Genomic DNA, 14,641 nt, shown 5'->3' with positions numbered 1-14,641 from the left:
CAACCCACGTGTCATGGCAACTCACGTGTCATGGCAACTCACGTGCCATGGCAACTCACGTGCAGGCAACTCACGAGCAGGCAACTCACGTGTCATGGCAACTCACGTGTAGGCAACTCACGTGTCATGGCAACTCACGTGTCATGGCAACACGTGTCATGGCAACTCACGTGTCATGGCAACTCACGTGCAGGCAACTCACGTGTCATGGCAACTCACGTGTCATGGCAACTCACGTGTCATGGCAACTCACGTGTCATGGCAACACGTGTCATGGCAACTCACGTGCACGCGGTGTCCTGGCCACAGAAGAACTCTGTGAGCTGAGCGAAGTCTGGCCGCTCGTCGCCCTCCACGTACTGACACTCGCGGTCACCGCTCAGCACACACGTCTCGTAGTCCTGGACATGTCGTGGTCATGTCACATTTAGCTTAAATTAATGTTATTAAGCTTATATTTAGTGATTATGATCATTAATGTATGTCTCGTAGTCCTGGACATGTGCCTCAGAAGTTACAATAAATGTTAGAATAAAATTATTCCGGGGATATTTTTTGGCATCATAGAGAAAGGGCAATTTTAGTACTAACTATTTTTAATTATTCAATAGAACAATAATATAGAACATTATATTACGACTCTTTAAAATTATTTGAATAATCTACACAATTATGAAATTTTCACAAACGGTTCGAATAATGAAAATAGGCAAACGGCATCGTCACTCATAGAAAATAATGACTCATATTGTCCAAATAGTGAAACAATTTCGGAAAGTAGCACTGATACGCCCTTTTATCAGGCATAAAAAATGAAAAAAGTGCATCGCTATTTAAACAAAGTCTCGTTAACTTCTCTGAGTGATTAGTTTAGCTGGCGCTGACAGTTGGTTTTGACGCCTGCGAGGGAATATGCGATCCAAAACTGTGCTCACGAACAACACTTCAACACATCATCAATAAAGTCTATAATGTTCAATGCACAAAATTCTTCATAACATCCTAAAAAATTGAGTCTTCTGCCCACAACCAAAACACAAATGATCATAACTGCATGGAAACGGAAGTCAGCTCAAGGAAGTTAATTTTTTCCTTCATACGTGAAACTCACCAAAAGCCAAATAGCTTTGATCATATTCTTAACGCTGCATTCTGGAACACCTATAGTCAATTGATTCTCAAGCAAAACTCTTAACTAATTTCGTCGAAAATAACTGCAGCGATTCTGTGTCAGATATAACTATGTCGGATAAAAAGGTAATGAACTGAACGGTTCATTGAGGGTCGCATTTCCCTTGCTTAAAAAGTCGTTAGAAAGGCTCCAGCTCAGCGCAGTGACGGTTTTTTCGGTCTACCGTAAGAACTGCGCCACCATAACCGAGGTGGCGGTTCTAGATCGAACCACTAATCGCTGTGGCTAAGCCGAACCCTTCCGCGCCTGAACCGCGGTCAGCTGTGAACCAATTAACGATCATATTCTACGTCGATCGTTGATGGCAGACGTGTTTTACGTTAATCATCCTGCATGTTTAAAGGACGCATTGTATGTCTATCATAATGCCTAAAAACAATTGAGTTCCGCATCAGTTACGTTGCTTCAGTTCAGCGGCGTAAATGAGCAGGTCAGAACGCAATGAACAATTCAGAACGCAAATGAATGAATGAAAACAGCCTGAACCGTTGGCCGTAAAATTGCTTCGTAAGAGCAATTGGTGGCAAGTTCATACACACGCGGTCAACTTGACACGTGCGAAGTTAAAGACAAGTGCATGCACACGCGGTCAAGTTGACACGTGTCAAGTTTCAGTCAAGTTTGGACTCACATCGTAAAGTTGACGTAGCAGACGTGCTTGACGTAGACCGAGGGCGGTCTGAAGACGTCGACGAGCTGCACCAGCCTCTTCTGCAAGACACGTTTAAGACATGTTCAAAACGACTTATAACGTGTTAAGGGTTGTAGCAGTGTTGCGCGAACATCAATGTTACACTTATATAATAGAGTAATGATTGCATCACTGTTGTTATAAATATTAAATTTTATTAACACTTTACATTATTTTGAAGTATTGGGCGGTAACACGCGTACGATGTGTACATAAGTGTTAAGCTATGTGGTAGTGTTATGTGTTCATCAGCGCTACGAGAAACATCAGATCCGACTCAAGTAAACTGAATCCTATATACAATGATGAAGAATGACACGACAAAGAAATCATTTCAAGGATCGGGAGGAACGCCTTATAGCATGAGTAAAGATCCGGCTTATGAATGAACCTTCTGCTTAACAGTAATCATCCAGCTGAGTAAATATCACGCGTTCCTCAGGTGTTGTTGACTCTGCCAGCGATGAGTGAAGGCAACCCACGTGATGTGCTGGTGCGTAACGAGGCCACGTCTGTTGCTACGACATACTGCCTGCCTCATTAGTGTCATTAGTGTCTGCTCATTAGTGTCGCCTAATAGCCTACTTAATTAGTAAACAATCATTAGGTTTTAAAAACATGGGTCACTAAATAACGATGTTAGTAATATGACTGATGAATCATAACGCATAGTAAGCTTAATTCTTGAAGAAGTTTATTTATAATCTGCAGCGCTTGCGATTGATGCAATATATCTGGGCGCTTGCATAAAAAGCGACATTGAAAAGTGTAGCAAGTTCAAGTTGAATCAGTAAGGTCGACAAGGTGCTTAACAGCAATTAAACTTTCAAGAAATGTACGTAAAATAACTATTTACAATAGTTGATACCAATAATAGCAGCACTTACATCTATCACTTGCACATACATACATACTCTAAAAGCAACTCCTACAGCCACTACTAGCAAAAACTATATCCACCACCTGTAACACTTGACTCCACCACCAGCAACACCCAAATCGCTACTAGCAATACCAACATCCACTACTCGAACGCACTTTGGGAAATATATAGGTACATAAAATAGATAACATTACAGCCACGCTTGATCATGACTATTGTTGAGAGTCTAACAGCAACAATAGTGCCGAAAGTAGGTTGCACGGAGTCGTGAAACTGTCGTAAAATGTGTTCTTTCAACGTTTATAGTGAAGTAGGTCTTCAATATAAACATCTAAAACAGTGAAGTAGGTCTTCACTATAAAAATATAAAGCAGTGAAGTAGGTCTTCACTATAAAAATATATAATGGACTCAGGTCAGTCATGTAGTTGAAACAAAAGCACTCGTGAAAACACGCGTCCGTGACTGGCCCGCGGCGATCCGGGTCCGATTAGAGTGAGCGCTGCGGCCTTTATTCCGAAGAGTACCGTATATATGGACCACATCGTTTCTTTTCGTACTAAGAATTTCCTTCCGTTGGCTTCCCCGTTAGAGTGCAACCCTCGTTAGAGAGAAGCCGACAATTCTTCTTACACAAGATTCGCATGGACCAATACGTTTCATGAATGAGTTTTGTGCAGAAATATTATGAAACACCACTTACCGCATCACATGCTGCATATTGTGTAAGTGCACCGCGCAGAATGACTACATTGCAACGAAAAAAACTACAAGAGCACAACAACCACTCATACATAGGCGGCACTACAGGCAAACCTCGAGGCAAAAACTAAGACAATCACGACTACCTACGGCGCTGCCGCCGCAGTGGAGTATTCACCTGCTCCCGCGTGCTGAGCTTGATATTCTCGACTTTCTGTGGGCGGTCTCTGTGGAAGGTGAACACTCACCCACTCCCGCATGGTGAGCTTGATGTTCTCGACTTTCTGTGGCCGGTCTCTGTGGAAGGTGAACACTCACCTGTTCCCGCGTGGTGAGCTTGATGTTCTCGACTTTCTGTGGCCGGTCTCTGTGGAAGGTGAAGCCGTTCTTGTAGCTGAGGGCGCGCAAGAGCTCCATGGTGCTCTGGCTTCCCACTTTAGGCACTCGGTTGAACAAGAGCGTCAACTTGGCGTGGTGCTGCGTGTTGTTCAGAGACATGGGGTCTTCCTGCACGTGGTTGCATTATTCACATGTGCGCGATATACATGGTCCGTGACGCCGCACGTGAACAGCAAGAACATGAATTCAGAAGTACACTTGACAGTATTGCATAAGGTACAAACAACAACGACCTATAAAGCTGAATCCAGTAACTCGGATCTTAATACAGCAAGCTAATAATAATATCATAATACAAAAAATTCTCTTACATCACAGCAAAACAAAGCTTGTCGAAACCGATTACACAGCAGTTGACTGCTGGGGCACTCACGCGTTGTTCAGAAGTTCGGAAATAATTTTTTTCCTTCAGTTTCATAGCTTTAAAACTTGTAAATAAGGCACTGCTCTTGCATTAGGTTTTACCGGGAAACACAACATGGGTGGAATTATATGCTCATTATCAGAAACAGTTCTGCTCAGAAGCCTTCTATTGCTTCGCTGTTTCGATGCACGAAGGCTAACATATTTTGCCCTCTCTATATGATAATCATTTCTCAACGCGCAAAGAGTTACTTAAAGGGAAGCACATGTGTTTTTGTGGTAGACGTCGCGGGTCGTCACAACAGGTACAAATGAATCCTTCAGTCCAGTATGTTACATGATTCACATATTCACCCCTAGATATCAGCCATGACTCAACTTACATGAGATAAGCTCAAGGCCTTGACAGGATCAGCACGTCGCGAGGAGTCGACGATGTAGTTCTCGGCCGACACTAGTTGTCGTGAGTTAGACCCTAAAATAAGATGAAAATTATTACTGAGAACGAAAAGCAGTGCAAGACAGCCATTAACAGAACTCAATAAAACTCAATGCCGACGTAATTGCCTGATTAATGAGCATCAAGCGTATTAATATAGAGCGTTCAAATGTTATCACTTAGAAAACGTAAGGTTCCAGCTAGTCGGACTTCAGTCTCGTATCTTTTTAATTTTGGTTGTATATGCTTGTTGAACATGGTAGACAACCGCATAGGCATGTCTATAAACCGACTTTTAATTTGAAGTATTTGTGCTAAACATAGATCATGGTGAATTATTTCAACAATATTGCTATTGGATCTGAATCGTTTATTAGTCCACTATGTATGTACCTCGTAGTTCAGAACTATTGGGGAGAAGTAGGAATATTTCCGACACAAATACGAAGGGTTTGTCCATGTACAGGAGTGGCATTCAGAAATGTCAGGTATACATGAATTTTTTCTATAGAAGTTACTTGAGTCGCGTGTGCGATATACCAACTTCGTAACTTTCCTACCTTAAGGTTCAGAGTTCAACTCATGCAGGCTTTCAAAGTAATAACGAGGTAATGATGGCACGGTGAACTCTATTGATGACAGTCAGGTAAAACATATGTTTGAATACAGGAAACAATATATACAATGGCTTCTATGACAACACGAATGGCAGCACCTGGCGGGCCAACTAGTATCACGCCGACCGTCCTAGCTTTATAGACTCCTGTCCACAAGCTGAACCTTAAATAAAAGTTTTACTCCGTATGAGCATCATAAGTTCTTTCAAATTCATCTGACGCTTACTCAGCGTCTTCTATGTATTGAATCAATCACAAAAGCTTCCAGAGGAAATAAGGTCTGAAATAAATATTATCTAAGGTTTATTCTCGAATCATTTGTAATTAATTTACTGAGATACGCGAGCTCCGACGTACGTATATGGGGCGAAAAGACACTAAAGTAGTTTATTTAGGCGAAGAAATGGTTTGTATACGGACTAAACCGTAGCTCCACCACCTGTCTCTGCAGCACCCACCTGTCTCTGCAGCACCCACCTGTCTCTGCAGCACCCACCTGTCTCTGCAGCACCTACCTGTCTCTGCAGCACCCACCTGTCTCTGCAGCACCCACCTGTCTCTGCAGCACCCACCTGTCTCTGCAGCACCCACCTGTCTCTGCAGCACCCACCTGTCCCTGCAGCACCCACCTGTCTCGTAGTACCCACCTGTCTCTGCAGCACCCACCTGTCTCTGCAGCAGAGAGCTGCTGCGTGGTGTATTGGCGCAGTTGGCTCTGCAGGTGGCTCGTGTGGAGGAAGAGCAAGCAGCAGGTGGTGAGGCTGACGACGGCGAGCAGTTCGCTGCACCTGAACAGCGGATCGCAGACATGCTATAAGATGGGTGGATAAATGCATAATAAATTTAATTAATAAATGCATAAAATTTGTATGGGCGGATAAATGCATATTTACCACTAGCAGTTGTTTCTTAACAGTAGTACAATAACTATCATTGAATAATTTATCATATTTCCGCCAGCGGTAATAGGGTGACGAAATTGACTCATGTACAAACGAAAAACACTAGAAAATTATATTGCAATTTATTGTTGAAAGAATAACATGGGAATTTCTGATTGTTCAAATAGGATAACAACGTGGAAATGTTAAGGAACAATTGGCTAATAGCTTCAGCGTAATCAATAATTAATGAAATGAGCAAGAGCAAGCAGGGAAACTAATTTACCTAACCAGCTATTTATTTGTGTAGGAAAGAGAACGTATAATTCCATAGTAGTAAACGAAACAGGTGGTATCAGAAAAATGGATCAATGTCTGGTAAAAGAAACCACATGAAAGCCTTACAGGAAAGTCTACCCGAAAAAGCATAGGAAGGAACAGATTACAAAGAAAATATAGCAATTAAATCGTAAAAAAGAAGAGAGTAAGACAGTCAAGCAGCACAGTGCGACGTCGCGTCTATTACGGCCGTCGAATTTAAACGTCGTCGGGAGGGTGCGGCACGCACAACACTTCACGTGGCGTCATGAACATGCGTCAAACATGTTTGGAAATAGAAGACGTCTCTGCAATACGTGTTCTGACAGCCGTGCGAAAAGTTCGGGCAAATGAAAAATGCAAGGTGCGTTGGGACGGAGGCAAGGTGCGTTGGGACAGAGGCAAGGTGCGTTGGGATGGCTGTATAATGCGTCGGGACGGCTGAAAGATCACAAATTTCCAGATGCTGCATCAGTTGGAGCAGTTGAATATATCGTGACAGTTGCGCCGCAGTCATGGAGGACACTTGTAGCATCGACTTCCCAGAATCACCGCAGCACGAGTACCATCAGCAAGCGCTGCAACTTGTGAGTATAATCGGGACACGAATGTGCCTTACGTGTGGGGCCGATGCAGGCACATACCTTCACCAAAATATTTACCGGCACGTTAAATAACAAATTTAACGGCAGGTTAACCGACTAATTTGCCGATAGGTTAACCGACAAATTTACCAGTAGATTAACCAACAAATTTACCGGCCAATAATAAAGGACAAACCAATAATAAAGGACAAACTGAGTCGTACCTTGAGCCATAAAAGTTGACACACCAAATAGATGTTGAAATGAGTGGCCAGAAAAGCAAGAACATGAGGTGAACGAACCCACACAAGACGAGTAGCTTTATTTGGCAGCTGAAAACGATAAGATGGAGCGTTATTTTGGCCAGGACACATGGAGCACGACATGACGGGGCGTTATTGGGGGAAAGGACACATGGAGCACGATAAGATGGGGCGTTATTTAGGGCCAGAAGTATGTATGAAGCACGATATGATGGGGAATTGTTTGGAGCCATAACTCATGGAGCACGATATGACGGGACATTACTTAATTGGGGCCAGAAAAGATGTATATAAAGGCCCATCCTATATGACGCAAACTTGTCGAGGCCAGTGGCCCGCACAAGACGTTTGTCATAATGAAGTGAAAGTGTGGCAGCCGACAAACCGACATGCACGTCACGACGACCGGAACGTTATGTGTGTGGTGGTGCTGGTATTTCACGTCGCTTCCACTACTTTTACTTCCTTAAATCTTAACAAACCCTGAATGTGAACTTTTGAGGCGTGGCATCGAATTACATTGTAGCGCAAATGTTGTGAAGCGTTGAAACGAGAAAAATTTGATTTCAAGCTACGTTTCTCCAGCAATAAAGGAACGAATAAAATTTCGTGGCAGATTGATTTATCTGAGATATCAAGCGTACACGAATAACAAATCAAATTTTCAAAGTGTTGATACAGATTATAAATAAAAATTCGAAAACTATTTGACAACAAAGAAGACAAAAACACAGGGTTTGATGGGAGCGGTGGAGGGATGCTAAACTTCCTATGCATTAAATAATATCTGCTGTCTCTATATAGGTACAATCAGCTGGAAATGACTGCATGGGACATGTTGTCCAAATTGTAATACACTAAATGTGCGTAGTCCTGACACGTCCTGTTTCAGGGCCAAACTGGGTCAAAATGATCAACACTTAAGTAAAAAGTGCGTCAATCTTTGGACAATGTTTCATTCAATTCTCTCGGTGCAGCACCATGCAGCCGAACCCTCACGGTCAGACTGGAGGTCTTTGCTCTTCTCACAGCACGCGACGCCGGCACCGTTACACAGCAGCGGCCGACGCTGTGCTGTACACAGCAGCAGCAGCCGACGCTGTGCTGTACACAGCAGCGGTCGACGCTGTGCTGTACACAGCAGCGGCCGACGCTGTGCTGTACACAGCAGCTTTCATTATACTCCTTGACCCATGGCGGGCCGATAGATCAATTCAATCGTGATGAGTCACAGCGGAGGAAATTATCAATTGGCAAAATCGCAGGTTAATTCAAATATTCTAGGCATGTGATGTGCCATCAACTACCCTGAAATGAGACTCATTTTAATTAATCTTCAAGTGAAACGCCGTTGAGTTACAGTAAATTAGGTTTAACAGGCAAGCAAAGTATCGTAATGTGCATAAACAGTTGAACAAATCAGTTGATCAGTCCATCTTTAATTATGCTCCCATATATATCAGTATTATAGGGTATTAATAAGTATATATCAGGGTATTAATTAATGTCTGCATGACTTACAGTTAGGCTCGTATGAAGGAGGTACTTTCAGTAACAGTATGTCGTTCTAACTCACTTAATTGTATTACATTTCGCTCTCTTTCGTCTTCAATCAAATATGTTCATTGTGTAGTACAATCAGGAAAGTTACACAGCCCCGACGAGACGTGCTTTACAACGCTTATCAGGAATTCATTCTTCAAAAATAACGCATTGATACACTTTTTAGCAAAATACAGAATATTTTTCTACTTTTCAATGTAACTCTGTAAAAATAATATTGTGAAGAAACTACATAATTACCGGTCTTTTGACGCAACTTAGTAGGCTAAATATTGTTCCGCTTAATTACAATAAACTTAATTAACTGCACTATGGTTAGCAAATAAAGTGTAATTTATTACGAACTAACGCATTTATATGTAACTCAATTAAATCAAATTTCATCTGGAGGCAATTCGTTCTCAATAACTGCTATTGTGTAACTCGGCACCAGATTGACTGCCTTCAGACCTACTATCTCACTATCAGCAACTGTGTTCCGGCAACTTTGGTATCACTAAGGTTTACGTTATGAGACAATATAGAACTTTCACGTCGTCGGTCCACACGCGACGCGCCACTAATAACATCGCCACATTCACCACAAGCGCCAGCCGCGCCAAATCGCGCGCGCGTCTTGAGGCAGAGCGAAGCTATCGCGGCTACTCGGCAGCGAAAGCAGTGCGACTTTCCCTTCAGAAAGCCAGGAAAGTCAACACACACTTCGGCAAAACTGTTCCACTTTGCTGTATTTTCCTAGTGGACAGAATTTTTTTTCCAAACGGACAGATATTTTTCTAAAATTCCATTGTTTTGTGTATTATACGATCATTCTTTTCTGAACATAAAAGCTACTTCGAAAATCATCACATGTTGCTTGCTTCGAATATTTATTCTTGCAAGATATCTAAATTCAATAGGACTGGTTTGCTGTAGTAGCCGCCACTACAGGCTTAATTGCTGTTCAAGAGCCTGAACTTATATAAATCGTTTCATCAATGGCTGAGCATTTCCGCTGGAGAATAAAACTATTGCTAATATATTCAGTAGGCCAGTAACACTTTTATTGTAAACAGCAGATGGTGATAGAGGAGGGCACAAAGAATAAATAATTCGAGTTTAAGTTATACAAATACTTGAACAAAAACGATGCAACAAAAATCAGCAAATATAAACTGCAAAAATCTTTTGTAATCCTTGTAATCTCATTTTTCGCTGGACGAAATCCATCATTCAAGTTCATTTTTGAATGAAGGGAAGGTGAAATCCACACTGCTGCAAATTACAAGCGTAGAATGAGGACTATATAAGTCATTACAGAACTTGACTAGAAATTATAAAAAAAATTTAAACAGACATCCAAGTTCATTTCTTCTGCACGATTACGTCCTTCATTGTCCAAATAAAATGCAGCTACAGCCAGGCTTGTCTAATCAAGTTTTCACGGATTTACATTTCGCGGCTAATCTTACTTTGCAGTCGTCACAAAAGCTACAGCAGGGTTCCAAAGTTTCGAAGAAAACGTTTATTACGATTCACCAACTAATGTTCGCTCGCTTGTTGTCTTCAGCACGCGTTTTGCCGAATTCTTTGCCCCAGATTTTCGTTCGGAACCTGACTAGGTATTTCACCTGCCGCTTGAAGTATTTCACTTGCCGCTTGAAGTATTTCACTCGTCGCTTGATGTATTTCACTCGCCGCCTGATGTGTTTCACTCGCCGCAGTTGATCTTCCACTGCTGCCAGCCTGCCAGACATTCCTTCAATTGGTGCAGATCGCTGCATGGCTTCCAAATTGAGATCCCTGAAGTCCCGATTGAAGGCTTCGTGCGTTTCATTACAGCTTGTTTGCTTGTCGATCAGTCCATCGAGTTTTGATATTTGCTGTCGCAAGTTGTTGATGCCAGAACGTCGTATTTTCTCTGCAAAATCTGCCATAGTTGTTTTTCTGTTAGGTTTTTCGCGCAGTAAATTTTCACGAGCTGAATCTTACACTTTGAGGCGAGTTAAGGCTAGTCTGCACGTAGCATGAATACCGCGATCAGACAATTTTGCATTACTAAAATACTCAAAGATTTTAAATTTTTACGTGTAAAGCGGATGATTAATGTTGTAATGAAAATTTGCAACCTAAAAATTGTCTAAAATCGTCCCACACTTTGCTAGAGTTCTTCGCCTAATGGAAGCTAAAGCAGGCAGTTCATTGGTCCCGCGGCCAACGCGCCAATGAAAACGCGCTATGCAGCCAAGTATTTAACACTCATGTAAAAATCGGCAAATAACTGATTTATTAAGGTCTGAAATGAATCTAGAAATTGTGGTTCTAGGTATGCGAGATATTTATAATAGCGATTGAGAGCTGTCGCTTGATCAGTTTTTCAGTTGATTTTAATGTCACAGGCATGTTAGTGAGTAGAGTTAGTAACTCTGGTACAGGGCCATGATAATAGAACTAAGAAATTATTACATTCAGGTGATTACAAGATAATAATATTAAAAAACGTAGATTATAGTCTTTTGTTCAATTTGCATCGCATAGTCTCAGCAAATCGTGTTCAGACGTATTGAATGCGGATCACAATTGTTCGTACTTTTCCTGCTTGCTAATCAAAGAAGAAAATATGCTTAAACTTTATTTCAAATAAAAATTTCATTTTAACTAAAACGGTAAATTTCATAGTTTCAATAATTGAGTTTCAGAAGCTAGTTTCTTAATCGCCAGTAACATTTCAAGAGAACTATGTTGCATTTTCAGGTCATTGAATCGTGTAAACAATCAAGTCTGTAAATTATATCGTAAAATCGAGTCAAATAACTTGTAAACAATTATTCGATACAAGTACGTCAAGAATCACGTCAACAACAAAGAAAACATTCATTTAATTCATACAACTATGTCAACAACAATATCAGGTAACATTTCAACAAAGATTTAAAAATCATGCCAAATCATGTACCGTATAGGAACATGCAATCTCATCAATTTCGTACCGTGAGGTTCACCCGTCGGTAATTTTGTAATGGAAAATGCTATTCCATGTATCTCGTAGTGTGAGGTCATTCACGCGTCTACAATTATTAGGGCGAACAGGCAATCCCATCCATAGTTGAACTATTTAAGGCCCACCCATGCTTCGAAAAATTTAGTCACCATTCTGTGCATCTTCACTGTGACGTCACATGTATCGGGAAGCGTGAACAAATGTCTTTAGGGTCGTCAAACACATGTTAAAAGTGTCTGTTTTGAGCTAATTAAAAAAACTGACCATCTCTAACTTTGAAAAAAAAGTCTCCATAATTGAAACAAGCTTTGTTTTAACCATACCGGCGTCAGTAACCAATTCTGTAGTACGAAAAAATGAATACATGGAAAATAAAACCTCCTGGGATGACCGATCAACTTCGTGCTTCGCTAATTGCTGCCACTTCTTTGATCATCCGTTTGATGATCGAGAAAAGGAAAGCGTCCGCAAGAGAATTCCGTTTTTGTCGGGTGAGTGGATTTCGGTCTCTATTTGATTGATATCATTCATTGATTTTACGCTTATGATGCATATTCGGTAGATTTTAAATCGATTTCTTATGATTAGCTTTTTCACTGCGTGGCCATTATATGTCGATTATAACTGGATTGTAAACTAGCATCTGAATTAAAAATTAAAACGGTATCACAGAGATGCACAAATACCAGCATGCCGAAAACGTAATATTTTGAGTGGCACTTCGCGTTTTATGACGTTCAGCCTAATGGCCGCCATTACAAACCATTTGATATCAGTCGCTTCGGTTGGTCGTTTTCTTTTCCGTTTATTTGATTAACCGTACGAAATAATTGCATTCTGACGTAGACAATGTATTAAGCAAGACTAGTAGACATTGTTAAACACTTTTTCAGAAGATTCAAAGAGGTCAGGTATTTATTAAGTTAATTCAATGAGGACACTTTTTGAATGGAGTTCACGAGCAATATTTACATTTTGAGCTACACGAGACGTCACAGGCCGAGTAGTAGTAGTAGTAGTAGAATGGTTTGCTAGCGCTTCAGCTTTCAAGCTATTTCGCTAAGACACTCAAACAAGAGGTCGCTTACACGGGACGTCGGCCGCCCGCACGAGAGAGACAGAGAAGGAAAATGTAAGGAATCCTACCTAAATAATAACTTAACCCCACAACTGAGACCAACGGTCAGACACCGCGAGCTCAGCGGTGGGGCGCTCAGGAACAATCCCTCTAGGAACGCGAAATCCCATAGGACTTCTGACGAGCACAGACACGCGTCAGAAGTCCCCCCTGAGGGGCGTCACAGGCCGAGCAATACACGATTCGCAAGGCCAAGATGCGCGTAGGTCAACCCATGGTTGAACTATGGGTCAACCTTGTGTTAGTTCAACCATGATCCCATCTATCTCTTATTGTTAAGGCCATTCATGCTCGGCCGGACTTCATCGAAGCAAATCTCAAATTGCAAGATTGTTGTTCATTTTTTCAATTTGGATTATCCATTCTTCAATATACTAGTATTGATTAACATTCAAGTTTAACGCTTCTTCACTATGAAATTATGTATTCATAAATTCTCTATTGATTTATACTGTATTGATTTGTTCCACTTGTATTTGAGCTACATCGGTTATTACTGACGACCACCGAATTACCACTGCATTTTCACGTGTTTCCATCAACAATCATGCAACCAAATGTTCACAGGAAGTTTCCGAGTAACGCACTGCAGTGCAGGCCGGGACAATTACAACAGCAACTCGAGAAGCTGCTTGAGCATCTTTCTGGGCAAGCCTCAGAAAGAAAAATTAGAAAAAAAGCAAGAGAAAAAATGCTAAAACAACCCAGCGTTACTTTCATGATTTTAATCATATTTTTTATTTTAAACTTATGCTTAAAGTGCCTTTTAAACAATCAAACGATATTAATACTTTTCTCTGTGCGTAACAAATGAGGACAACCAACCTGGAAGGGACGAATTGCCGCCAGGTCCGCATCAAGCCAGTCATGGTTGATTAGAGGTAATTAGAAGATTGCAAGTCACGAGAGAGAACACGACGACTAAATCATCTGAAACTGCACTGCACTCTTGACGAGCTCTTAGATGACGTCACGATATTTTATTATTTAGTTCAACTTTAGAGATAGATTTCTTCATCAATTGATATCGTGTAGTATAAGTACATTGGAAACTAACATGGTGAACAGAAGTCTCATGACTGAGTAAATTATATAAACAGTGGTGATACGTAAACGTAATGGCTACCTAATTGTCCGATACGTATCTCAATTTGTTTTCAATAGTTTTTTTGGATTTGAGAGAAATCTCCACTCTAATAAAATCATCGAATACATTTAATCTAAATAGTAGCAAAAAAAGAACATTATACTCTGAGAACCACGGAATCTGGAGCACGCTAACTTCATTCTTGTTTGCGGTTGAGAAGAAGAATAAAAGAGAATTTCACAATGGGGCCAAATAAAAAATGATTGACTCTCCCTCCAAATAAGCAGATTGTTATTGAAATAACTGACAAATTGTACCAGATGAGGGATGGAGCCTAGTCAGCCTACCTAATAAAATTATTCGACAAAGGGAAGTTTATTTTCTCAACAAGGCATCGTTTACCGCCGCCATCACCACTCATTCAAGTTGAATGAGTAAGCTAAATGAATGTTTATTTGCTTAGCTTGTGTAAAGGTGTGTTTATGAGACCTCAAACTAAAATTAACATCACTTTTCCATAGCCTGAATATCGAGGTGTTTTT

The 14,641-nt window shown here is 41.0% G+C and overlaps 1 protein-coding gene across 1 annotated transcript in view; it reads right to left on the bottom strand.

The window, feature by feature from the left end:
- The window catches only part of LOC108668757 (heparan sulfate 2-O-sulfotransferase pipe), a gene marked incomplete in the record, with an annotated part of 17,802 nt that extends 3,450 nt beyond the window's left edge, over positions 1–14,352 (bottom strand). The window contains 7 exon segments of the mRNA XM_047879541.1: positions 295–401; positions 1,512–1,521; positions 1,824–1,903; positions 3,786–3,974; positions 4,613–4,704; positions 5,952–6,073; positions 13,838–14,352. Of these exon segments, the coding sequence (XP_047735497.1) occupies positions 295–401; positions 1,512–1,521; positions 1,824–1,903; positions 3,786–3,974; positions 4,613–4,704; positions 5,952–6,073; positions 13,838–13,881 (644 nt within the window).
- Between the last annotated feature and the right edge of the window lie 289 nt (positions 14,353–14,641).

This window comes from Hyalella azteca, unplaced genomic scaffold, assembly GCF_000764305.2.
Source record: "Hyalella azteca isolate HAZT.00-mixed unplaced genomic scaffold, Hazt_2.0.2 contig3312, whole genome shotgun sequence".
Lineage (NCBI taxonomy): Eukaryota > Metazoa > Arthropoda > Malacostraca > Amphipoda > Hyalellidae > Hyalella > Hyalella azteca.
This window is presented reverse-complemented; position numbering and strand designations above follow the sequence as displayed.